This window comes from Sitophilus oryzae, unplaced genomic scaffold (genome assembly GCF_002938485.1).
Source record: "Sitophilus oryzae breed Bouriz unplaced genomic scaffold, Soryzae_2.0 scaffold_813_pilon_pilon, whole genome shotgun sequence".
Classification (NCBI taxonomy): Eukaryota; Metazoa; Arthropoda; class Insecta; order Coleoptera; family Curculionidae; genus Sitophilus; species Sitophilus oryzae.
The window spans coordinates 6,472,044-6,499,805 of record NW_022147432.1 but is presented as its reverse complement, the minus strand read 5'-3'; the positions used below and the strand labels follow the sequence as shown (position 1 = coordinate 6,499,805).

Here is a 27,762-nt window from a genome sequence, read left to right as displayed (position 1 = left end):
AAAAACGAGATTTGGTATGTTAGTATATGACATAAATTGGGATTGATTGACGTAATCAATTATTTTTAGTCAGTTCCTGTTTCACCGGAAATGACTACAACTTTTGATTTTTAAATAGCACTTTTGGTATTTTTTTACTTTATTCGATAGAAAATGGCACTCTGAATAGAATGACATAGCATATGTCAACTTTTGACATTTTCTCATATGGTTCATTTAAAATTATAGCATGCGGTTTATAACGATAATTTGATACGAAATACCAAACGTGTGGTACCAAATTATTTGTAAAAAAATGCTTTTTCCACATGCTAACGAGCCACCGTCGCGTCGTTCCATTTGAAAGAATTGACATATAAGATTACAAATACGATTTGTGCATCTTTCAACCGGCCAGGACAAGACAGGAAAAAAATTAGACGATCAAATCTATTTTTCCAAGACTCCTTGGATAAAAAATAGTGTTTTAACACAATCATGGCACTCTAGATTGAATTTTAAAATAGGATTTTTTAAAGCGAAAATATCAAAAGTTGGCATATGATATGTCATTTTATTCAGAGAGTCATTTTCTATCGAATAAAGTAAAAAAATACCGAGGGTGCCATTTAAAAATCAAAAGTTGTAGTCATTTCCGGTAAAACAGGAAGTGACTAAAAACAATTGGATACAATTATATTAATCAATCAATCCCAATTTATGTCATATACTAACATACCGAATCTCGTTTTTTTATCTGAAAAAATAAAAAAGTTATAGAGGTGAGCCACTTTTGAGACGCATCTCGGTATACCTAGGAAAATATACCTTTCATAAATAAGTATTGTATATATTGACTACTCTAATATAGACAGCTGAAAACTACAATCATGGCGCATAAATCATGTATTTGAGAAATTATAAATGTATTAGATTACAGCTTTTGAAACTAAAATTTTAATTAATATATAAACTGAGAATCGTATACTTCAATATTATGATATTTTAATGACAGATTTATACTATTACATTTAGACATACACTATTCTTCATAAGATTAGCGTAAATTACTTTAATCGACAATATTATTGTTTTAAATGTGAGATCGTGTGATAAAAATAAAAAATATAATCTGAAAACCCTTAATTTGTCTGTATTAAACAATCTTTGTCAAAGATAGTGGGACCAACATGATTAGTAGAGATTTGCACACGTTTCGTTGCCAGGCGGGAGCCATGAGCAGAACGTTTTTCTATTGGCCACTCTGGTCAGCCTACCTTTGATACACTTCTATCGTATTTACTATTAAAATATATTTATGGCTGTTCTTAATTTAAAAATATGCTATGTTTCGGCCACTTGTTTTCAAAAGAATGTTTTTCAAATATAAAGTTTGAAATAATATTAGTCGTTTCTAATAATAAGTTGTTTATTAAATTCATATAAGTTTTTAAACTTTTGTTCACTCTTCTTGGTTCTAACACCCTGTATCTTATCTAGAAAAAAAATAACAATCTTAGAAAAGTATAAAGTAAATCCGTTTAGGAAAAATGTTCATATGCGAGCTGAGAATTACATTTTTCACATTCTATTAAATTTCGCCCCTGTTAGAATTGATCAATTGTGAATACAATCCATGTAAACTTCCACAGGTGGGCGGCTCATGGTGCGGGACGTCATGGGGGCCCGTGATGTACTACAGCGAAACGAAATCCATCACCATCCACGTAAATCTGTACAAGCTGTCGAAGGTGGAGAACGGATACAACTTTGATTATCGAATGGAGTTCAAGTTTCTCAAGAAAAGATCTGCGATTGTGCGATACGGAGGCAGTACGTATGTCATAAATTATTACTAGAAAGTGTATTGAGTTGATGTTAGTTTTCATTTTAAAAGTACATACGATCGAAAAAAACGGCGTCAAAAATGGCTGGGGAATAACAATCGAAAATATCTTTGGCAAGATCAAGCCCTAGACGTCATTAATTGATTCGTACTTTTTTTTAATTTAAATGGCTCTTACTGTCGGTTGGCTTAAGAAGGTTAATTTATTTTTGTGTGGAATAACTATGGCTTTTAAATGGTATAGTTTAAAATTCGAGAAATATATTTTTTTGGAAACAAATTTGTGTGTCTAGAAACGTGCTATTATCATAGACATTAATGTTAATTTTAACAAGTTTTATGTTAACTTTTAGTAAACGATGTCTATAGATTGATCTCGTCAAAATTATCATCGATTGTTATTCCTCAGCCGTCTTTCGATCACATCGTATATCGTGACAATGCTATTTTTCTATAAAACGTTTGCGTATTATTTAAACTGAAAATTTTAAGTTATAATTATGATAGGATTAGATAAACAGCGGTGGTCCAAACTTATATTCTATCCAAACTTATATACTATAAAAAAATAAACTAACCAATAACTAATATTAAATATATAATATTAGACATCCTATTATGAAGGCATATATTATGTTGTTCTACATTTATTTTCTTTTTGAAATTATAAACTTAAATGTTTTATAAATTAATTTATTATGTTCTAAAAAATTGTTTACTTACGAATTTGTTAATAGAATCTTCTTAAATTTTCTGTCAAATTATTCTCGAATTTTATCAATGAATAGCTTATAAAAGTTTTCAGCTAGTTTTAAGCAGTATTAGTTCATGATATATTGATTTACATGATATTTAATTCAAAATGCCTATTATATTATATTGATTTATTTTTCGTTTTGTGAATTAATGTCAAAATATTTTAGTTACAAAATAAGAATTTTAAAGATCATTTACAACATAAAGTATATAAAGAGTGGTCGACTTAAAATTCTGGAAAGCAATGCTGTTTATTTGCTTTCCCTGTGTATTATAATTTTATACCCTATTTTATTAGGACTTCTAAGAAAACGAGCACTGCGATAAAACCTTGGGTGTTAAAAATCTATAAGTAGTTTTGAAACAATTTTCATTATGATTTTCAAAATACACTCGATTGTAATTAAAATGTCTAGGTATTTTTGAACGGGAACTTCATTATAATATAGTTCGCAAAAGAAATATATCGTGAGTAAAACGTGTTAACCTTTTAACTCTATTTTAGACTTTTATTAAATAATACGTTTAATTTTTAACGAAATATTAAGTTTTATTCTTCCCCAACAAATATTGTTATCTTTTTATCATATTAACGCTTGAATATAGTTGCTACATGTGTACATATTTTTTGAATCGTATCTTGTCTCTCCTCTAAAATTAGGAATAGTGGAATTAGCAGTTTAACACATAACACCGACGATATACAATGTTCCATTTAAAAAATAAAAAATTATATCTTCAGTTCTAAAATTAATTCGGATTTGATAACTTAAATAAAATGTGTTTGAAATTTGCATTGATTACCAGTATAATTTAATTAAAATTAAGTCAAATATTATACAGAATATTTTAAATGATGCAGTTTTAAAAGAGTTGGCCGCTCTCTGTATAAAATGATACACTTCTATTTCAACATGCTAGAAATACACACATGGCCAAAATTATTGCATATAACGATATTTTTATTTTATTTTAGACCTAATATGATTCTTTTTATATTTTTGGACATATTGGCTTACTACACGACTAACTAATATAAAATTAAAAATCATCATCAAATTTCATAATGAGTGAAAATCAACAAAAACAAAATTTGTTTTTGTTGATTTCACAAAATAGCAAATATCTATAAAGTTGATTTAATATAATCTAAAGATAAATACACATTGCAGGAAAAAGAAGAAGATTTAAAGGTAAGTGTAATTAAATATTTAATTGCAATCGTCGATACATCCACTTTAACTCGGATAAAAGAGTCCGAAGGAAATTACAGATCACCTAAACTAAAGATGAACGAGGCGGAAATTCACGGCCGCCAAAGCCTTCTCGCTTTCCGTATTATCACTTTCGAAAACTGCTCTTTTCACTTAACACTGTATCGCTTTAATGACGTGAGCAAACGCTTAAGCGCCTCACAAGTATCCTCAAAATACGTTTTAAAAGCTGTACGATTTTTAAACGGAATTTAGATTTTTGTAGTAAGCTTTTTTACGATGAATTTTATAAAGATCGTTTTTATACAGGGTTATTCACGGTCATGGTACGTTACACATTTATGGAGAACCGGTGCACATACGTCAAATTGTCTACTTTAGGACGACAAAAATATTTTCTACTGAAAAATTAATAGTTTCACATTCTAATTAATGATTAAAATCATTGATTTACTGAAAACATTATACACAAAAAGAGCCAAAAATTTGGTGAAAACGATGTACCTCAAGAATCATTCTGAATCATCGCTATTGGCACTTCAGCAAAATTATCGGGGAGATGTAACATCCTTATGACATCTTGAACAAAGGGTTTTCTTTTTTTTGTTTCGTTTTTCGGTAAAAATATATTGTGCAGCCCGAGGCAGTTCTTTATCCGCCTTTAATCAAACTTGATTCAGTAGCATAACATAATTTTTCCAAAAGTACTTCGGAAACTAGCTGTTTAACGTCTCTTTGTTTTGTTCTTAAAGAACAGAACTTTCAGCAAAGGGCTTTTTTGGCCTACCCCTTTTTGACGTTGCCAATCCTGCTTGTTCAGTATGAGTATGAGTAAATCAATCGGTATGAGTAATTGGAGTCAGCTTAAAACTACCTTAGCGACTGAGCATTCCTTTTCAAAAATCTAGTTGGAAACTTTCTACATGCTTTCCATCTATAAAGCAATTTGGACACAAAAATCTTACCGCGCCTTTCAATTGCTTTTCAAAGTTCAAAAGAAAGTCAATTCGGACACTAAATTTGTCTTTTACATAGTTTAAGATTCGTTCTTTGCACTTTGAAGAAGATAATTTAAAGAATCTTTCTTCTTGCAGCACCAGAAATAATTTCTCTCTATTTGACTACCTGGAAATAAAAAGGCTTTTCTGAAAAAAGGCTCAAATTGGGATAGCTAATTTTTTGAATAATGAAATTTTAAGAATTAAGTAAAATTTTAAATCTAAAATGCAAACGGTACTCGGCAGAACTTTTTTTGTACTTCTTCTTAAATTCATAATGTTTACCAAAAAAATTATTTTTTAAACACATTTCCCAAAACCTAGATTTTTCGAACTTGTAGCCACCGTAAATTATTGCAATAATACATTTAAAATCTACATACCTGAAGCTTGAAAACCCATTATAAAGTGTTTTCAACAATACCATAATAAAATAACACACACCGATTTTTTAATAACAGTTCAATCACAATTTTAATATGTTTTAACTTTCACTATCACAAATAAAATTATAATGTTTTCAAATTCGGACGTACTGACTAATTAAAAATACTTATCTATAAACGGTATGTTTTTTGGGATTAGCAGAAATTTGATTTTTGTCGTCCTACGGGATATGTATAACCGTATGTGCGGTGATAAGATTTTTTTGAAAATACGTTCTATCTGTAAAAATCTGCTCCATCTGTCTAAATTATTTTCAGCATTACAGTGTTGCCACTTCATACTAAAAGTAGCAGTAGCATCTTTGTTATTTTAAATAGAACACCCGGTTTATTATTACATTTTATCGAAACTACTTTCATATCCCATAATTTTTCTATTATACTAACTTATACTTTTACCAGTTTTCGAGAGACGTTTTTGAAAAATAAACCATGTGTAAAATTGACAAAAACATAATCTTCAATACGTTGATTAAATAATAAATTCGGCATATTGAAGGTTGTATGTTAAGGGAATATTCGATCTGTCTAAATCAACTGAGATTGGAAGAGCAAAAACATGTTTATTTCCGTATGTTATAAAATCGTTCAAATCATTGTTATTTTAAATTTAAGCCTATGTATATTATTTAAAAAATCGAAACATAAATAAAATTACTTTCCAACGATATTTCACATTCCTACACTTAAACATTCTGGTCTGTTGAGGAAAGTTATTTAAAAGATAATAATTCTATTATAATTGTTTTGTTTAAAAAAAAATCTTTACAATGACAAATATTCAAACTTTGTAAATTTTTCTTTTTCTTTTATAAAATATATTTGATGAAAAATTTGATAGTGTTAATATCCAATATTTTATAAAATCGTACATATTACACTGTCAAATTCTTGCACAAAATAAAATGTTTGACAAAGAAATTTAATAGTGTTCTAAAATTGTCATGGTAACGAAATTCTTGAAATGATATTATAGTAATAGAATTATTATTTTTTTAACACCTCTACTTAAAACCCGGAAGATTTGGGGTATGATATATTGTTGAAAAGTAATTTTATTAATCTGTTGATTTTTAAAAAAATATACATAGGGTTTAATTTAAAATACCAAAGATTTGGGCGATTTTATAACAAATGAAAATAAATATGCTTTTGGCTGTTCTCGTATAATGTCCAATCGGCTAATTAGGCAGATCAAATACATATATCGGCTTTTGTGAATTTATTAGCCAAATTTCAATTTTAAAAGTATTCAATTCGCATTTTTACCATAGCTTATTCAAGATCATGTTTTTGTGAATTTTACACATGTTATATTTTTTATCTCGAAATTTGTTAGAGACCAGTATAGATTAGTATAAATGAGATATGAAAGTAGTTTCCAGAAATGTAATAATAGACGGGGTGTTCCTTTTAAAATAACAAAGATGCTACCACTTTTAGTATGATGCGGCAACACCGTAACACTGAAAATAATTTAGACAGATGGAGTAGATGGCTTTATGCAAAAATACAAATTTTCAAAAAAATCTTATGACCATAAAATAAATCCATAAACGTCTAACGTGCCATCACCGTGAATCACCCTCTATAAAACATAGAGAGAATCTGACTGCAATATAAATAAAAATCAAATATTGTATTTTAAGATCTGATCTTTAAAGTACAGCAGTTAAAACTTTTGTTGTTAAAAGTTGTTTTACATATCAGTTTTATCATAATATATTAAAATATGAGACACATTGTGTTATTTTGTGTTTATTGCTATTTAACAGTCTTTTTAAATCATTTTCTTGATAGATTATGAATAGTGTGAGAAATCGTACCATACTAAACAGCATTATAAACAATATATTTGATATAAACCCCACTGAGTATTTGTTAAGTGAACTCTTTCTTAGTCATTCACCGTACGTGAGGGTATAGTGACATTATGTATTGCTTTTTTTTACTTCCTAAGTTATAGTAGACTGAGTTTACAGACCAAATTTCAGTTCAGTAATTAATAAATTTATTTTGATATAACATAAAAATTAGATATCTGTTACTAACTTAATATGCAAAAATATAGGATTTTTTCAAACGTCACAAAAGTATTAATTTTTGCCGACGTGAGTGACAATATAAAAAAGTCATTTTAACGCCTAGGCATAAAAGCAGTTTAAGGTAAAGCACTTTTACGTCTAAGCATTAAAATACGAAAATATATTAAATTTACATATTTAAGTGTCAAATTCGACAAGCGTAGCCATAGTTTCTCGATATATAATTACTTACAAGGTGTGACTTTAATCAGGCATAAAAGCAATTTAAGGTAAAGCACTTTTACGTCTAAGCATTAAAATACGAAAATATATTATTAAATTTACATATTTAAATGTCAAATTCGACAAGCGTAGCCATAGTTTCTCGATATATAATTACTTACAAGGTGTGACTTTAATCGTTTTATATTATTTTGAACGTTTGAAATTTTTTAAAAAATTATTTGTAGCGTTTGAAAAAAAAGCATGTTCTATTCGGAGTAAAAATGACTTTTTGTGCCTCGCCTGTATGTCGTCAAACGTACAGCCTCGCCTAGAAAAGTGTAATTTTTACTCCTAATAAAAAAAACAATATACTATTATAATAAATTCTGCATACTGTTGTAGCGTTTTTTAAAACAACTACCACTGCGAACGGCAGCTTTTCATCGGAGAGCAGTCGTGGATAAGGTATTTCACTAGAGAGAAAATTAATCAATAATAATAAACAAAAGATATCTAGATATTGGGCGCCAGGCATGTACAGAGAAAGAAAACACAATTGTATAATACTTAAAACTAATGACTATATTTATTCGTGACGAATTCTGATGGTGAATAGCATTGTACAATTTTAATAATTATTATAGTGGTTACCTGTTGAATAAAACTATATATGTAAATAATATTAAATACGTTCTATGTAAAGACTATAAGGAAAATACAATGCGTGTAACATTAGAGAAAATATAAGAAAAGTAGCATTACTTTATTTAAATTGTTAAATTTATACAGTGTTCAATCAGATGTGTTGCAACCTGTAGATTCTAGAATCTATCTCGTCATTCATCTATTAGTATAGCGTAATAATGATGTATATAGAAAGTAATACCATTACAATGCGTGATATTATGAAATCTAAAATCTAAATCACACCTTTACTACTGCATTGACATAAATATTCTTAATAATCTAACCACTAAATATAGTCTGTACGCTATAGTTTAAATGTACGTTACTGTTTAAGACTGAAAACATTTTAGGTGTTAAATGCGATACTAGAACTTAAAATTACACTTAGCTGTTCTTTAATGCAACCCTGCTTCAACCAGTAGCAGCGCGAGGAGGTCTTGCATCTCTGCACTGTCTGTCGGCGATCCAGGCTTAGAAATGGGGGTGAAGCAGCACGGGACTCAAGCCACACCCACGCTGGGGCACTCTATGTGAAGACAAATCAATCCTACAGGGGACACTTGTCCATGGGACATCCGTCCATAAGACAGTGGCACAAGGGAATACTAGGACCTTGGATAATACCCGTACCTTGTAAATAGTCCGTCCGTAAGACCCTCGAAATACTCCCGAGGGCTCAATAAATAATAAACAAGCTGTCCTTTCTTCCAAATGACATTCTGGAGGACAAAAGCAAAGGGACGCCAACGTGCCAGCCAAATACAAATACAAGTTGGGACATCCGTAACTCTACCCTGTAGCTTCGAAATGGCAGCTGATTCAGATTATACAGCAAGATTCAAATAATCACCATTTCTAAAAGCTGGGATAAAACAGAGCGTCAAAACAAATTGAGGTTAAGCACGGAGAGTTGAGAGCGCGCGCCTCCACAGAACAGTAACAGGATTGTGTCGAACGATCACAGGGTTGGCGACCAGGGAACGTAAAAATTACGCGTCAAACAATCTATCCGGCCTGAACGAGAGGGAATCCGGTGATGATAGGCCAGACATCATATATCATATTCAAAAAAAACATGTAACGAACTAAAAACGTTACACTGCCCTCCTCCGAAAAGAAAAGAAATGGACCTGTAACGTACACTTTCTTTTTCACAAATCTGGGGATGGTAAAAAAATCAAAAGAAGAAAATTATTTCGTGAATTTCAGAATAGACGAAACCCATTTGAAAATTGATCAGGTTCTCAAAAAGGAAGCGGTAAACCAAAATAAAAACGAAAAGTACCAGTAAAGAATATATGATGCAGGAGATAAAAAAACTAAAGGTTTAAAATTACTAAAGTCAGTTTATGACAGTCACTGGATATGCCGTAAAGTACAGAGATACTCGAGCCACTGTTCGCTAAAATAAAAAAAAAAAAAAAATACGGAGGTACATCTGCTAGTATGGCACGCAAGATTAATAAATACTGCTATAGTTAGGTGTTTTATAACGATATAGGTGTAAATTATCGATAACTCAGGCTAGACAAGTGCAGACTCAAAATTAATAACGCTATGTTCTAAAACAACGCGACTCAAAAAAATAATTAAAGAGAACGTCGATCGATTCATGGTATCGATACGTCTCGGTTTATAACCTTGGTGATAGTTTCTGAAACCAACATTCTAGTTCATGTCAGATCAACTACGCCAGAGAAGGAACACTACAATACTAGAGCAGATAGAGGTATATAACGGCCGGTAACCTAAAACCAAAACAACCAAACAAATTTACTATGCAAGTACAAACCTTCTCTCGGACGGAATGAACAATACTAACAACGCCAGACAAGGAATTATATGGGACTAGAGCAGTTAAAGGTTGACGGTCGGTACTACAAGACCAAGACAACCAGACAAATATACTGTTCCAGTTCAAACCTTCTCTCAAACGGAATGTATCATACTAACAACGTCAGACAAGAAATTACAGACTAGAGCAACAGAGGCTGAAGAAGGCTAACCGAGCCTAAACACCTCAACAAAATTTGCACTAGCTCAACCCTTCTCTCCAACGCAGTGACTGGAACCAACAACAACAAAAACCAGAGATAATCACCAAGAGACAGAACTGCAAAAAAATATCAAAATGAAATGAATATGGAAAAATAATACCCTACATCTGTCAGCATGAGGGGATGCACTGTAGTGTACATCAACTAAAATGGGATAAATAGAGCATATCTACACGATATCCCAAAATGACTCTACATAAAAAAAATACAACTAAAAACCTTCTGAGCCTTAGCTCAGAAAGAAAGAAAAAACAAAATACGCATCGCCTAGGGTAGTCGACGGAAGGTCAACGCCCTGTCAAGCAAATGGCGACGGAACCCTCACCAGGTATGTTAATCGAATCAATTTAATAAAATGAATAAATATAAGTTTTACTTACCAAAGTAAAAGCTATTAAATAGGTATTACGATAAAGTAATACTATACAGGTAATACCACATATGTAATACTATTCACGTAGTACCACATACGTAACATCACCCATACAACACCACACACGCAATACCATATACGTAGTATGTGGATAAGGTGTACGGAAATAATTTCCGACACTATTGATGTTTTGAGACTTACCACATACTACGGTGGCATTTGACGGACTCTTACCGTCACGAGGAACCCGTACATGGCTATTCTTTACTGTTGAGTATGCAACTAACCAGTAGCACACTCAACTCGCCCACCATGTAGAGCGGATACACGTGCCCCAAGGCCACAAACCATGACCATAGGCTAGATAATAGCCATAGATCGAAACAAAAATAAAAAAAACAAATGACAATATGACAATCAAACAAACTCAAAGACTTACAGAAAACTGTAAAGCCAAAAATCACAAAAATGTCAAACACGACACTGCTCAAAGCCAGACTCAAAAAAATCACAATTGCCAAACGCAAGTAAACTGTAGGGCTAAATAAAACTAACGAGCTAAACTAAACTATACATAAGGGACTAAAATGATGAAATTGTCTCTATGACAACTCATCAGGCAAAAACAAACTAACAACTATCTCACTGACAGTTATTCTAAACCAAACCAAAAAAGTGGTGTAATTGCTCGCGAAACAATACACCTGGACAAAAAAACCGGAAAAACTAATAAAACAGAGCAATCATCATCTCGCTATGCACGCCACTAAGAAACTCAATGCATCTGCACATTCCATACAGACACTGCCAAAATTCACAAAAAAAAACTAAACTTGATATAGATGTCCCAAGACAAAAATATCTCACAATACAAAAAGATCTGAACATGACACAAGTGTCATCAAAAAAATATCTCTCCAAATAACGAGAAAACTAGAACTCCAACTAAACTCAACCTATTGACGCGTTTTGACACAGATATAGTTCTTCGGAAACATTACATTGGCTATCAGATCTAGTATAGTATATAACTATTAAGTAGTATTCAGTAGTATATAACTATTAAAACCAGGCAACAGAATCCGAGAACAGAGATGTCAAACGTCAATCCTCCATAAACTTGAGTCACGAGCGCTAAATCGCTCAAATAACTCAAAAACAATCATCATGTCAAATGATGACAACACGTTAATGACCTTGGACGTCTCCAAAAAAAATCATTAACAACCAAAATGTTCACAGTAGCCTCCTGCTAACTGTAAACCATAAATACGACAAATGCTCCCGCATGTGTCGTCTGCAACACTGCAAAAAAATTTAATGTCCTCCTGACATTAAATAACTAAACGGTAAATGTCTGTATGAAAAGTTATTCGGCAACTATCATAACAGAACAAGTACCAAACATTCCTTTGACACGTACATAGACAGCTGCCAAAAGAAAACTAAACGATACCTCATGTATCAAATATGACAAGTCACCCTCGTCATACACTCAAAAAAAACTCAAAGGATACACTTCCTGTATCAACATAACAGTCCTAGTATAACTGTCATGACAAAAAAACTCAAAATGTACCTAAAGTACCAAACAGGACAGTCTAACAACTGTCGATAGTAACTGACAACACTGAAGGTTCAGATGGTGAAACATAGTGAATGCGATACCAAATAAATAAAAAATTGGCATAAAAACATTGGCATAGAAACCTGAAGGTAAACTAAACAATAAACGAGATGAGATTAACTCTAACGTACTTCTATACAAAAAAATAACCCTAAATGTAAGTTTAGCAGCTCGCCCTAACAGTTATCGATAATCACAAAAACTTGTACAATTAATTGCAATCAATTAATCAACAAAAACAAAATCAAAGTGGTCAAGTTGTGACCACACAGTATAGTAAAATTATCGAATAGTAATCTCAACTAAGTATAACGTTCAAAATTTATATCAAATTTCAAACACATAGAGATATAAAAAAATCAAAGTCGAAAATTTAATGCTTGTCCACCCTGTATAGGGAAAAATACAAACCAAAATGTCTGTAAATATAAAGTTTCAAACTTTATCAAATGTCAAACACCTTGAAATTTAAAAAATTTCAAAGTCACAAAAAAAAATATTGACCACCCTGTACAAGGAAGTCCCAACAATAGATAAACTTTCAAGTGTATCTACCAAGAAAAATTTTAAACAACTATTAAAAAAAATTAACCCCAAAGAAAATTCAGGTCCAAGCATTAAATCTTGACCGCCCTGTATACCAGGTTCAAAAATATATCAAAATATCAAAAATATCAAAAGACAAAGCTGACACATCTTCGTTATATGAAATTGTCCAAATTCCATAGACCCAAATAATAATAAATAGAAATATCAAAAATAAGAAAGAGAATAAAAATTTCAGTCCTAAATCGTACCAAGAAAACAACAACTGTTTCCTCCTCTGTATCATACCAAAAAAGATTAAACTACAAAAATTAATGTAAGAAAATTAATAAGAAAAACTGTCAGACTCCAGTGAAATGTTACGAGTAAAAATTTCTCAAGGCCCCACGTTTATGGGTGCCAAATTATGTGTAGCGTTTTTTAAAACAACTACCACTGCGAACGGCAGCTTTTCATCGGAGAGCAGTCGTGGATAAGGTATTTCACTAGAGAGAAAATTAATCAATAATAATAAACAAAAGATATCTAGTATTGGGCGCCAGGCATGTACAGAGAAAGAAAACACAATTGTATAATACTTAAAACTAATGACTATATTTATTCGTTACGAATTCTGATGGTGAATATCATTGTACAATTTTAATAATTATTATAGTGGTTACCTGTTGAATAAAACTATATATGTAAATAATATTAAATACGTTCTATGTAAAGACTATAAGGAAAATACAATGCGTGTAATATTAGAGAAAATATAAGAAAAGTAGCATTACTTTATTTAAATTGTTAAATTTATACGGTGTTCAATCAGATGTGTTGCAACCTGTAGATTCTAGAATCTATCTCGTCATTCATCTATTAGTATAGCGTAATAATGATGTCTATAGAAAGTAATACCATTACAATGCGTGATACTATGAAATCTAAAATCTAAATCACACTTTTACTACTGCATTGACATAAATATTCTTAATAATCTAACCACTAAATATAGTCTGTACGCTATAGTTTAAATGTACGTTACTGTTTAAGACTGAAAACATTTTAGGTGTTAAATGCAATACTAGAACTTAAAATTAACTTAGCTGTTCTTTAATGCAACCCTGCTTCAACCAGTAGCAGCGCGAGGAGGTCTTGCATCTCTGCACTGTCTGTCGGCGATCCAGGCTTAGAAATGGGGGTGAAGCAGCACGGGACTCAAGCCACACCCACGCTGGGGCACTCTATGTGAAGACAAATCAATCCTACATGGGACACTTGTCCATGGGACATCCGTCCATAAGACAGTGGCACAAGGGAATACTAGGACCTTGGATAATGCCTGTACCTTGTAAATAGTCCGTCCGTAAGACCCTCAAAATACTCCCGAGGGCTCAATAAATAATAAACAATCTGTCCTTTCTTCCAAATGACATTCTGGAGGACAAAAGCAAAGGGGCGCCAACGTGCCAGCCAAATACAAATACAAGTTGGGACATCCGTAACTCTACCCTGTAGCTTCGAAATGGCAGCTGATTCAGATTATACAGCAAGATTCAAATAATCACCATTTCTAAAAGCTGGGATAAAACAGAGCGTCAAAACAAATTGAGGTTAAGCACGGAGAGTTGACAGCGCGCGCCTCCACAGAACAGTAACAGGATTGTGTCGAACGATCACAGGGTTGGCGACCAGGGAACGTAAAAATTACGCGTCAAACAATCTATCCGGCCTGAACGAGAGGGAATCCGGTGATGATAGGCCAGACATCATATATCATATTCAAAAAAAACATGTAACGAACTAAAAACGTTACACTGTTTTTGTCTAATTGTAACTACATCTTAAAAGCTATGATTTAGTGTAGTAAGTAATAAGTAATGGATGAATGAAAAACATAATATTTAATAGTATCATGTCTTTACCGGAAAACTGATAAACAAATATACTAACATCTATAATTTAATATAAGCTACAAAGGATGTATTTCCAATAACAACCTCGATTAAAATTGAACTACTAATTAATTATGAACTAATAGATATAAAACTACTTCATTTGCATTTGTGGTTTGATAATGTCAATATTGCGCGAATTGATAGTATGTGACCTATCTCTAGAGTCAAAATTCATAAATCGGTTATGAAATTTATGCACGCCCTCCAACAATGCTTTATTTAATGCACGAGCTTTAATACCAGCATAATAATTGGTCTAAATATAAACGATATATATTTATGCCCGTTAATAAGCTACTCGGTTTTCAATTTGGATTATTACTGTTGTTTGTAGTTGTTTCCTATAATGGTCGTATTATTTGATTAAAATATTTTAACAATTAAAATCTAAATTGAGTGTAAAACATTACTTGATACATGATTTGAAATTATTTATTTTTATATAAATAACAGAAATTACAGTAATGAAATGGAATAATAAAAGATTTAGCTGACAAAGTAGAAATGTAATGCAATAAAATAGAAAATCGGTTGATATTCTTTGCGGAAACATTTTATATATTTCATTTCAGCGGCATAAAGAGGGTGAAATGGATAAAATAGGTCCTAAATTCTACAAATTCCGTGCCCTTTAGCCTGGTTTGTGTAGTTTAGAGGAAATTTTAACAATGCCCTACAAAAGAAGAAGGGTGTAAGATATTTTGAAAGTTAGATTTGCTACAGTTCCGTTTTAAGATTAATGATAGAATAAATGTAATTTGTTCGTATAGATGGAATAAACTGCGAGTTTCTTTTCAATTATTTATTATCCCTTCAAATTTTTATTTCATATAAATCCCATATAAATTTTTATATAAATATTGTTTATATAAAAATTTAAATAATTGTGTAGATTTTCTATTAAAAAATGTCAAAAAAGATAATTCAAACAAGGATTATTCCATAATTCATCGGGGAGTATATGTTAGATATTTAAAAATTTTAAATGTGGAAGTATTGAAAGGACTACTAGAGTTACAATTTCATGTTATTTTCAAAAGACCTGTAGTCTGTCCAACGACAAGATCCTTGACAGTGATAGATGTGTCTGGTCATTTTAATTTCAAAATAATTTATTTTAATTTAGAAAGAAATAAGTTGGTGCAAGTGGAACGCATAGCAGGAAATTAATATATTTAAAATTTGATTGATAAGTGATTACTTCGAAATATTGTGAAAAAAATTGCATAAAACTGAAAAAATATAATCGAGTTATTTTATTAAAAAAACGGTGTGTTAATACGAAACCAACAAGAACAAAACACCAAATCCAAAAAAAATATAAAAAAGAATTATTTCTTACTTTCAAGCTTCAAGAAACTTCCCGCATTTATTATTATATTTATCAATATAACTTATGTACAAATACAAATTTGATAAAACAAAATACAAATAAATAAAACAACATAAATAAAACAAACTATTTTATTAATAACACTTACCAAATTTTATACCTTAAATGTTGATTAATTAACTTTAATCTTAATTTTTTTAAACTAGTACCTTTTGACATTATTTTTCTGCAGTAGTACTAAAATCCATTATTTACCTCTCGTGTAATGTCGATATTTTACAGCTACTTCAGTAGTATATGTTTAGTACGATCCTTGTACCATATACGAGATGCACTTATCTACGACGAGATGGAATACAAACTTTATTGATGGTAACTTTAAGCTACACGCACACTGGTGCGATCACGGCCGCGATCACGATCACGATCAGGGCAGCAATAAAGTGTTTGTACACTTAAATCCCTGATCGTGATCGTGATCGCGGCCGTGATCGCGCCAGTGTCCGTACAGCTTTATTGGTGTACAAGACTTTCTGTCTGAGCAGCGAGTATTAACAGTAAGAGCAAAGACAATGGAATGATTTTTAACAATGAGAAAAGAGTCTACTCGGCTTGGTGCAGGCTTCGTGGAAACTGCAAGGATCGCATCTTCCCATCAGGATGGCCTGATCTTTTTAGCAGGTGTGCAGGAATCCGTGGGCGTAACTCTCATCAAAAGTTTCTAATATCTTTTAAGTTAACTATGGATGGTTTTGAATATAAATGCGTCATGCGTCGTCTCTTGTTGTTTTTAACCAATTTTATTGGTTTATTTCAACTGTGCTGTGGGTCTACAGTTAAATTTTTCCTCGATTTTTCCTCCACTTGACTTCAAAAGACACAAAACACACGTAATAACACGAATCAAAATGCATCATCTTCCAAAACGCAGATATTCAGCATAAGTTGTCAACATAAGTTGACACATGATATAACCTATAATTTGGCAAGACTTTGACAAGCCTCAAAATACTAAAGGCGAGTTCATACGCATCGGCGTCCGTTTGTCTTTTATCGTTCCGTGAAACCAATAAACTTGAAATATGATCTGTCATTTTTAAAATGCCAACTCAAGAGATGTAATTATGAAGACTAGTTTAAGCACTCATCATCATCATCATCACTTAGCTTATACCGTCCACTGCTGAACAAAAGCCTCCCTTAACTCTAGCCATTCCTTTCTATTTCGTGCCACTTGAATCCAGTTTCTATGGCTGGAAACTGGATTCAAGTTTAAGCACTAGTTGATTAAAAAGAAGTGTGCAATTAATATTGACCAAATTACAGGTATTGTATTACATTATTTATTTTTTTGATTATACATATAATGGGCAATGAGATTTGGATAATAATTTGTTTACTCTTACTACCAAATCAAACCAAACGAAATAATTTTAATTCAGATTACTTCGTGTTGATTGTAATCGAATATTACTCAAATCAATCACAATTCACATGACACTGTAAAATAATTTTACAGAGCAATTAAGAAGAAGATAAGAGGCTATTTTTCCATTTATGATTACATTTTCTTCTGATAATATCTATAACATTGTAACAAGAAAATATAAGTAGTTTTATACTCGTATAGATATTTTTTCCGGAAGGGGATTTTCTTATTATCCTACTTTACTCCTATTTTATTGATTTAATTTTATTGTTCGATTGTTGATTTAATTTTATTGTTCGAGATTGGCTCTGCACATACTCCAGAGAATTTTAAGCTGAACTCGATAGGTATTCGATCCTAAATAAAGAAAGTTCTTATATGCTCTATATATACAATATATTATTATTTTTATTAGTAGTTATTATTGTATAGTACTTATATATAACGTATAGTTATTATTGTATAGTAGTTATATTATAATTATAACTACTACATCAACATTGTTTTAGATAAAGAACAATGAGAAACAAACTTATTTTTTTTTCAACTCATAAATACATTTTATTTTGTTTTTATTTCCAAGTTATAGCTAAAAAATTAAAAGGTGTTGAAAAATTTGTTGAAAAAAAAATAAAACTAAATTATATTTTATACTCAAATCAAGATATAATGACAACTAATGAACTAATACTGGACATACACATAAATTACGAAATTGTAATTGAACCATATCAGTATTAAATATTCTAATCAATTAACCATATTAAGTATAATACAGAGATATTGTTTGTTGAAACCTATATATTAAATTAATAAATACACAAAATTTATTGAATATAATTAATTAAAATTTAATATTTTACAGAGATATACTAGTTTATTTATTTTATATTATGACAGAGAAGTCTAAAATCATACTGAAATGTTGCCAAAAAAAGAATAATTTCCAAATATTTCTTAAATTGTGTAGTTGTGTTAGAAAACCTCTATGAATAGGGGATAAAATAAAAAGTATTAATATTATATTATTTATGTTTTATGATCTTCGCTTTATGAGTGGTAGTGACAAATTTGGAAATATTTCAAAAAGAAAACTACCTCCGAATATCCCTGAGTGAATACATTCAGAAATATATCTAAAAGAGATACTGAAAAACTTTTAATGAACAGATTATGTAAAAAAACTGTTTACTCATCGGTACTGTTAATTTTTACTATAAAAATATTATATACTATGTCAAAATATATTTTATTTTATTGTATTTTCAAATTGCAGCAGCAATATTTCACCTATTATCCTTGGAGCGGCTTTTCCTAATCCTATAAAAACAGTCGGAACAAGAAAAAGGATACAAAAAGGATTCCCGAGACGTACAGTTTGTTCAGACGAAAAACTTAAATAAATAAGCCTTTTTGTAGAAGGTTCTTCGACCACGAAAATCTTCTCGTAGGGGCTTTTCCCTTAGCTATACGGAGATAAAAACACACAGAAACGAATTTGAAGATTTTTTTAATGGATTAAGCCATAGTACTTATTTTATATTGCTTTTTATATTAATGGAAAAAATATATATGTACATACCTTCTGTAAATTATTTTTAAGCTTAAAATTATAAGATTTAACGCTCTTGTTTAACTTTTGAAATCCAAATAATTATATTTTTATAAACAAATTTTCTGAACAGCAAAAATCCGGTTGTTTAAATTAAATCTGGATATTTAATATAAAATATTAATTTAGTTTTTTAATCTAATAATATTTTATTTAAAAATATGCTTAATTTTCCAACATATACCTCATACAAAAGTACATAGATTAAAAAAAACATCAAGTTATCTTAGTATTGAAAACATGTGTTCTTCATTCTACAGTCTATCTCATTTTTGCCATGTCCTTACCAAATATATCCACTACTGCTGAAAAGAAACGAAGGATTTTGCGAATATTGGCTACTTTTTCGTGAAATTTACGATTCTTTAAACAAAACTTTCTATGAGCTAAAGTTTTATAAAATTTGTAAGCGTTTTATTTCTTTAAATGAGAAATTTAAAGAAGTAAAAGCAAAAAATAACTAATAAAAACAATATTCAGCTATATTAATAAATAAATAATGATGCAAATTATATCTGTGACCTGTGACCCTGTATAATCAGAGTTTAAAAGTATTTCAGAAATTATGACCTGCATGTCGGATTATCTAATAAATAATCATAATATAAATATAATATATAATAAGTAAAAATACACAAATACAAATATATAAGAACCAACATATAACAGACGTAACATTCCCATTTTCATTGCTAACTACTAAAACTAAAACTATATATCATAGCTAAGATAGGAAACCTAATCATAACAATTTGGCAAAAACTAAAAAAGTAGTGGATTTTCCGTCATCGCGAAGGGCCAAAAAATAACAATTGCCCCAATATCCTGAGTTATTACTCAATCTTCTGCGATAATCTATATTTTTTGCACCCGAATTTTATTTATTTCATCTCTTAGCCCACGGCCACACAGAAAGCGTTTTTAGCGTTTTGCGTTTTTTGCGTCTCAAGCGCTTTTTGCGATTTTAACGTTTTAAGCGCCTTTTTCGATTTGTGTCCATTAAAAACATGCAAAAGACGCGGCAGGTCTACAGTTTCTATCAAGATGTCAATTAGTAACATCGCAAGCTCGTGGATTCCCGGACCGTCCAACAATCAATCCTGTGAGAAAGAGATAGGCGAGATCGGCGCCGTTAGCGTTGAAGAGACGAAGATAAAAGATGGTGGGATTGAATTGTGGACGGGCCGGGGCATATATTCGGAGACAAACACAATCTACTGCTAGTGCCAGTGGTGTGTGTAAAAATAATAATTATTATTTGCCATTTATTTTACGAATTTTAGTTTATATGTGTATAATTTTTTTATGTTGTAGAGTCAGTCACTTAAGGATTTTATATATTAGTATAGATAACGTCCGCTTATGACGGGGCCTGATCTTAGAAAACGCTAAAGACGCTACAGAAAACAAACTGATTTGTTTTCATTTGCGTTTTTTGCGAGACACACCGAACGCTACACGCTTTTGGTGTGGTCACTCCTATATAACCCTGTTATTTTGTTTTAGTCGCTAAAGACGCTTCACGCTAAAAACGCAAAAAATGCTTTCTGTGTGGCCTTGGGTTAAACCTGTTCTTATCGGCCACAGCTAATTAAGTACGAGCTGGTCATCTTCGCTTGTTTTTTAATATTAGCGCATCACCTGCTACGCCTATTTTATCGTAGAGAAGCTTGCAGTTAGAGCACTAGTCCCGATCGTGTTTCCATGTACGTAGCTTCAATGTAGCTCCCAATCTAACTGGTTATATAAAATAAGATAAGTGAATTATGTATAGGTACAAAGATTTCCGTGCAAATCGAAAGTCGGTAAGCTGATTATAAATAGGTTGTGTTTTCTATTTCTACAACTAATTAGGATAAATATATGTTATACCAAATTGTGTAACTATCCCGAGATCTATCCATTAAGGCGGATTCTCACGACTCCTGTACTTGGCAAGCACGCCAATATTTGCGTACTTGGCAAGTATACTATCTTTGTAAGCAACATTTTTTGTAACAAGCTCAGACGAGTGACAAGTAATTGTACAAGGAAACCGCTCACACGACATGACCTGACATACCATGACCGACATGGTATATGCCAATAACCAATGCTTGTACAAGTACACGAGTCATGAGAGACCGCCTTAATATGAATCAATTTTAAAGACACTTCTAATAAAAGTATGATTGAATCCCCTTCTTTGAAATAATTCATCTATTTCAATAAGACTAACAATCAGTAGTACTGATACTTGTTTCTTCTTGTAACATTTATAAAAGTTATGTTACGTAAATAAATAGGTCGTGCCTTTTAAAATTTCATTTAATGGATTCTAAATGACAAAATAATAATCAACATCTGTTTATTACCGTCACGTACTTTATTTTTCATTTAACAAGCGTCAGAATAAATTTATTGGTAAAAACTAGTTAGAAATTAATTATTAATGTTAATTACCACTTTTAGTCTTTAATAAAGCATTAGTTATTCTGCATTTATGATTATTTTTTTCTTTACGCACAACGAATTATATTTAATACCTGTGAATACTGTTTAATTTTGTTAATAACATAGTTATTAACCGTATAAACGCATTATTAGGACTTTATTATAAAATTTACAGTTTTTCGTTTTTAATTTGTTTTATGTTTTGTAAAAATGTATGTGCAAATATGATATAATAAACAATGAAATATTTTCATTTATTATTATCCATATTTGTAACGAAAATATAAAAAATGATGTAGGCAACTGTTAACGCTTATTCACGTAAACTTTACTTTGATGAGCACATATTCGTACGCACCTACTACTAAAATTATTTGAGGTAAAAAAAATATTTAATAATATGAATTTTTAATAAATACATCCAAATTTACAATCACTTATCCAAATATTAATATTTCTAAAATTTATAATAAAAATATTTAATGATTACTAAAAGCCAATTTTTAGTTTCATCCACTAACCCACTCACTGTTCTGAGAAAATAGATCACATTTATGTCACACGATAGCTACAAAATAAGCACAAACTACAAAGTGCAAATATACAATGCTTAATTAAGTTTTCTCAATTTCAGGTTTATCTCTACCACATTACAATTTTACCATTCCCACCCCTGTACCAGAACCGGACTACTACCTGGGCGAGCTCATTGCAGGGACATATTGTTCACGAATATTCAGCGACTGTGATAAAAAACACTGCCGTCTTCAATCACCCAATTATCCTGGAATATACCCCAGGAATCTAACTTGTTATTATGCCGTAAGACAACACGAGATACCACCAGGTAATCTTATACAATTTACTTAATAATAAACATAAAATTAAATATCAATTACCTATAGTTTATATTAAATAAACTTTCAGTCACGTGATTAAGTTTGACCAGCACGCATATTTGTAAACGACGGCCATGATCGCGATTCGGTTCTATATAGGTCGAACGATACCGCGATATTTTTAGATAACAGTTGAAACGTTATAGTTATTTATAAAAAACAGCTTAAAATAACAGCTTAAAAATAACAGGTTTCTTTATTTTACTGCTAAATATCTGAAAGAGGTCACCGCCGGTCACCGCCAAGCGTATTAACGCAGTTGCAAGTTGCAACAATGACGTGCTCGGTATTTCCAGGGTGTCAAAACATTTCTAAATATCGATTGTTATCTAAAATACCTCTCTAAAAACGGTGGTTGTTTACAAATAAGCGCTGTTTATAAATTGCGATATAAAAAGAAGCCAAAATTCCGCCACTCGTCTATACCTATATATTCCGATCTACCTACGCCCTACCCCTCGATCCGCGTAGATTCTAAATTGCGTAGCAGTGTACAGGGTGCATCTCACTCGACGGGCGAGAAGCTTGTCACGCGTTTTGGCCTTAGCTCGGCTCTTTTAAATTAAAAAAAAAGGAAAAAAAATTTAGAAAAGAAGTAAAAGAAATACGAAGGAAAAAAAAATATTATTAAGTTAGCGATTAAGAAAAATAAATATTTATGGAATTTGCAGGGGTCTAGTCGTGAACAAATTTATGCCCTAGCTCAGAAAATTCGGAGAGTAGGGGCGGGTTAAGAGCGCCACTGACTTTAGACGGAAAAAAAAAGTCAGAAATCCCCCAAGGTGTATTTAGGGCCTTACAAGTTCCACAAATACATAAATAAAAAAAAGTAAATAAATAAACAAAAAAAGTCAAGATCTTAGAGAATTATGTAGACATAGGGCCAAAGGAATATAAAAAATAATGCAAACTGATTAGTTTCAGTACCCTCTATTGAAATATAAAAGGAAAATATAGGAAACAGTAAATAGAAAATACCAAATAGCAAATAGTAAATTAAATAAATCAATAAAAAAAATTGTGCACCAAGAAAAATATATCTCACAATACGCAAGTAACAAAATTACGTAAATACCTAGGTACCTTTCGTGATCACGTAAGATTTACAAAATAAAATATATATGTATATATCAGCGCAACTAAATTCAGCTAAGATATCAAATTAATCAACAAATTAATAAATCAAATAAATAATACTAAACCAATTCACTAATAATAATAATTAATAATATAATTATTAAATAAATAAATCAAAATAATCAACTAATAATTATGAATTCATCAGTTCAAGAAATTTAGATATCGATAAAAAAAATGAATAGATTTAAATTTTAAATAGAGACAAAAAGAAACTGTGTCAGCTGTATTAAATTTACAAAAAAAAATTAAAGGAAAAAAAAATGAAATATTATTTTATCAACAGAATTAAGTATGTGAAAATTTATTCTAATTAAATTATAATGTTAAAAAATTATCTACGTTCTGTATTCGTACGCACCAATGAAATTCAAATCGTAAGATAGGAAAAAAATAAAAATTGAATTGTACGATACCAAATAGTTGAAAATCTTCTAAATCAAATCAATCTTGGGCAGACACCGTCGGCTGTCAACTGTCAACCGTCGACTGTCAACTCCTCCAGAAAAGTAAAATGGATACAGCGAAAAAACTGCTCCAACAAAAAAACTGGCTCAGAGAGAGTCTTCAACACAGAAGAAAAACTTCTTCGGCCCAGACAAAAAACTTCTTCGGTCCAGACAAAAAACTCTTCGGCTCCGACGAAAAAACCCTACGGAGAAATAATATTATAGTTTCTCCATAGTACGAGATACCATAAAAAAGATAGTTTTTTTAAAGAAGAAAAAAAAAAAGTGGAAAGAAATGTATTAATTTAAAAAAATAGGCTTTACCTGCTAACTCAGGGTTTTCTACGAATCCTCAGGTGATTAATATTATTTCTTCCCCTGGATGGAATGGGGTGCTCAATAAAAAAAAAGGCGGGCTGCTTGGTTGACCCACGTCAGCTTTTTGAGGTGAAAATCCCGTCACCGGTAAACCGTAGCACCGTCCAAAAAAACAAAAGGTAAGATAGGATGCTGCAGTAATTTTTGAGGCACACTCGAAAATCCCCACAAGGGTAAAAATCAAAAACTTGACAAAAATGACCGAGAGGCCTCTGTACCTCACACTAGCTGAACATAAAGTGACCAAACCAAGGTAGTTCCAAGAAAAACGAAAACCTTTTTTGCAACAAAGAAATAGCCAGATAAAAACACGAGCCCTTGATAAAATATGGATTGCCAACCATGAGCTGAATAAAGACATGAAGAAAAAGTTATATATTAAAGGAAAATAAAGTTAATATCAATAATTTATATAATTAATAGAATAAATAAAGTTAACGAGATTAATGAAAGTTATATAGAAATTTGCTTATCAAAACATTCAAAAATTAATAAATAACAACAATCTAGAGATATTGCGCATGACTCACTTGCCGGATCGATACGATATTTTTAAGACAATTATGCTTAGAAAATTCTACCTAAAAATTAAAATAGAGCAACATAAATTTAATGAGTTTAACTAAGTGACAATAGGCTCAATAATTACTGTTGATTAAATAAAATACAAAAATATATAATCAATTTATTAAAGTATATTTTGGGTTGCCTAATAGTTAATGTTAATAAAAATATAAATAAATATTTGACAGTTCAATTCAAAAATTTCTAACCTACGTATTTAGTATATAAACAGAATTAACGGCGGAAAGAATTATTTTATCTATTTCGGCTAAAATAAATATTAAATTGTATTAAATCAAACTAGTTTTGTGCTGCAAAAAAATGTTATTAAGTGTGAAATATGTTTAGTTAAAAATAAGGATGGAATAATTACTTTTGTTAACATGTAAGTACGATTTATTTATTCTTGGTTTACTGAATTGAACTGATCGATATTTCAGACTAATAATAATATCAATTAGCGTTAAATTATTAAAGAAAAGAAATAAAATAGTTTAGTGAAATTTTGGCACGTTACAAGCTCTTAGTTACCATTTGCGGTCACAAAATAGCAATATAAGAAAATGTGTAGTATATTCTTCATAAGTAAACCAACTACACACTAGAGTTCGAATTAATTTTACACTTAAACTAGCATGTACCCGCGACTTCGTTCGCGTCGAATTAATAATTACTAATGGTGATGATAAAGCAAAACAAGCATTTCCATTAACATACAAACTGGATAAAATTTTCTCACATTTGCCAAAAATAAGCTTTAAACGTCGAGTAGTTTAAGCAGAATCTTGGTTAATCAATTACTCAACTTTTTGGAATACCCTGTATGATTTTTTAAAAATTTCAAAATATGTAAAAAAACAAAATAAATTATGCGTGTCCAGGCGTTTTCCCGAAAGACTAACCGTTTTTTAAATAACAAATATTGTAATATTTGAGGGGCGTTTTCACCGTGTTGGAATTTGAGATTCGAGAAACCCCTCCTTATCGAACCTCAACCCCATAGTCAATCCGTTTGCCAAAAATCAGCTTTTAACTTCTAGCAGTTTAAGCAGAATAGTGATCACTCAAAGGTCATATTTTATGAAACACCCTGTATATATTTTTAAACAATCTTAAATTATGTAAAACAACATAATAAAATATACGTGTTTTAAGAGTATTTCCGAAAAACTCACCGGTTTTTAAATAAAAAATATTCTAATATTTGAGGGTAGTTTCACCCCCTTAGAGTTTCGAAAAATCCCTTCTTATCGAATCTCTACACCCTAAAGTCAATCCGTTTTCCAAAAATCAGCTTTTTACGTCAAGTGCTTTAAGCAGGATCGTGATTAATCAATGACCAGATTTTTCAAAACACCCTGTATACATTTTTAAAAAATCTTAAAATATTCTGAAAATTTTTCAGAATAAATAAATACCTAAATATTGAAACTTAATAAGTAAGTACTGAAATATACAGCGCCATAATATCTCGACCTCCGCCGGTTATGCTCGTAACAGGTTGAAAAACAATATATCTAAAACAACTGATGCGTTATTCTCCAACCTGTTTCGAACCTCCATCGACAATCGACCGATGCAGCAGCGTTCCTTTCCCACTCCTATTATCTCGACCGCCGCCCTGTTATGCTTGTAACAGGTTGAAAAACAACGTATCTAAAATGACTGCTTCTCCAACCCGTTGCAAGCCTCCATCGACAATCGACCGATGCAGCAGCGTTCCTTTCCCACTCCTGTTATATCGACCGCCAGGCGTTATGCCCGCAACTGTTTCAAAAAATCTGCTTCTTTTATATCCTATTATTTTTAATCTGTTGCAAACCCAACACGACCATCGACGGTATCGACCGTCGTCGGTCAGCTACGTTCGTCGTAGCGCATTCCCCATTCCGTTGTCCGTTGTCTCGCCGCCTGTATCGATGGTTGATGAAATAACATGTTTTCCATCCATACTAGTTGTTTTTTGGAATTGCTTGGAACAGCATAAAATTTCGTGGCGGTGCAGAGCGCCGACTTCGTTTTTCGTTTCACGAGCGGCCGATCTCTACGTGTCGTTATTTTATATCTGTTATTTTTAGAAGTAGTAACGGTTACGTTATGTTATTTATAAATAATTGTTATAAAATAACAGATAGTTAAATAACAACCCATCACTAATACCGCGTAAACAGCATACGATATCGCAAATCGGTCTGGTAAATAGCATCCGTGATTCTAAATTTTAACTGCCTTAACACCTGACGATATCGCGAAATTTTTTAATGGGTTGCTCGTAATCAGCATTCAGGATCGCAAATTTTGTTTGTCTACACAAATTAAACGGGCTAAAAATAAAAAAAGTTTTTTTTTTCAAGCAGCAATAACAACCACACATATTGCTGCTTAACTTTGTTGATCGTACGAAAAAATACACGTTGACGTGCTGTTGATTCATAAAAAAATCGATTATTATAGAGGACTATAAAGTAAAACCTAAAATCGTGTCGAGAAATCAACGGAAAATAGATTCCCAGATGACACTATTTTATTTTCATCCAACTTACATACGTATGCAAATTAGTTAAAACAAAATAGAGATATAATATATTTTCCAATATTCATTTCATATATATTTCCCATAGAACTCAATATAAATTTCTAATACCTAATTTTTCTTAAAAAAAGATGTGTCCTTAACTATAAAAAATATTCAAGAAGGAACTAACTTACAATCTTCTTGATCTTCTTGGAATAGAAAAAGTCAAATTTTACCCGCAAAGAAACTACACAAAGTGTAGTTTCTATTTTAAATTTTCGAAGTAAAGCTGGTAAAA

At 31.1% G+C, this 27,762-nt stretch overlaps 1 protein-coding gene across 1 annotated transcript in view; it reads left to right on the top strand.

Moving 5' to 3' along the window:
- LOC115889262 overlaps positions 1-27,762 on the top strand; it is a 154,101-nt gene that overhangs the window by 67,929 nt on the left and 58,410 nt on the right. Inside the window, exons 5-6 of the mRNA XM_030909203.1 lie at positions 1,632-1,812; positions 22,157-22,369. Of these exons, the coding sequence (XP_030765063.1) occupies positions 1,632-1,812; positions 22,157-22,369 (394 nt within the window). The remainder of the gene's footprint in view (positions 1-1,631; positions 1,813-22,156; positions 22,370-27,762) is intronic.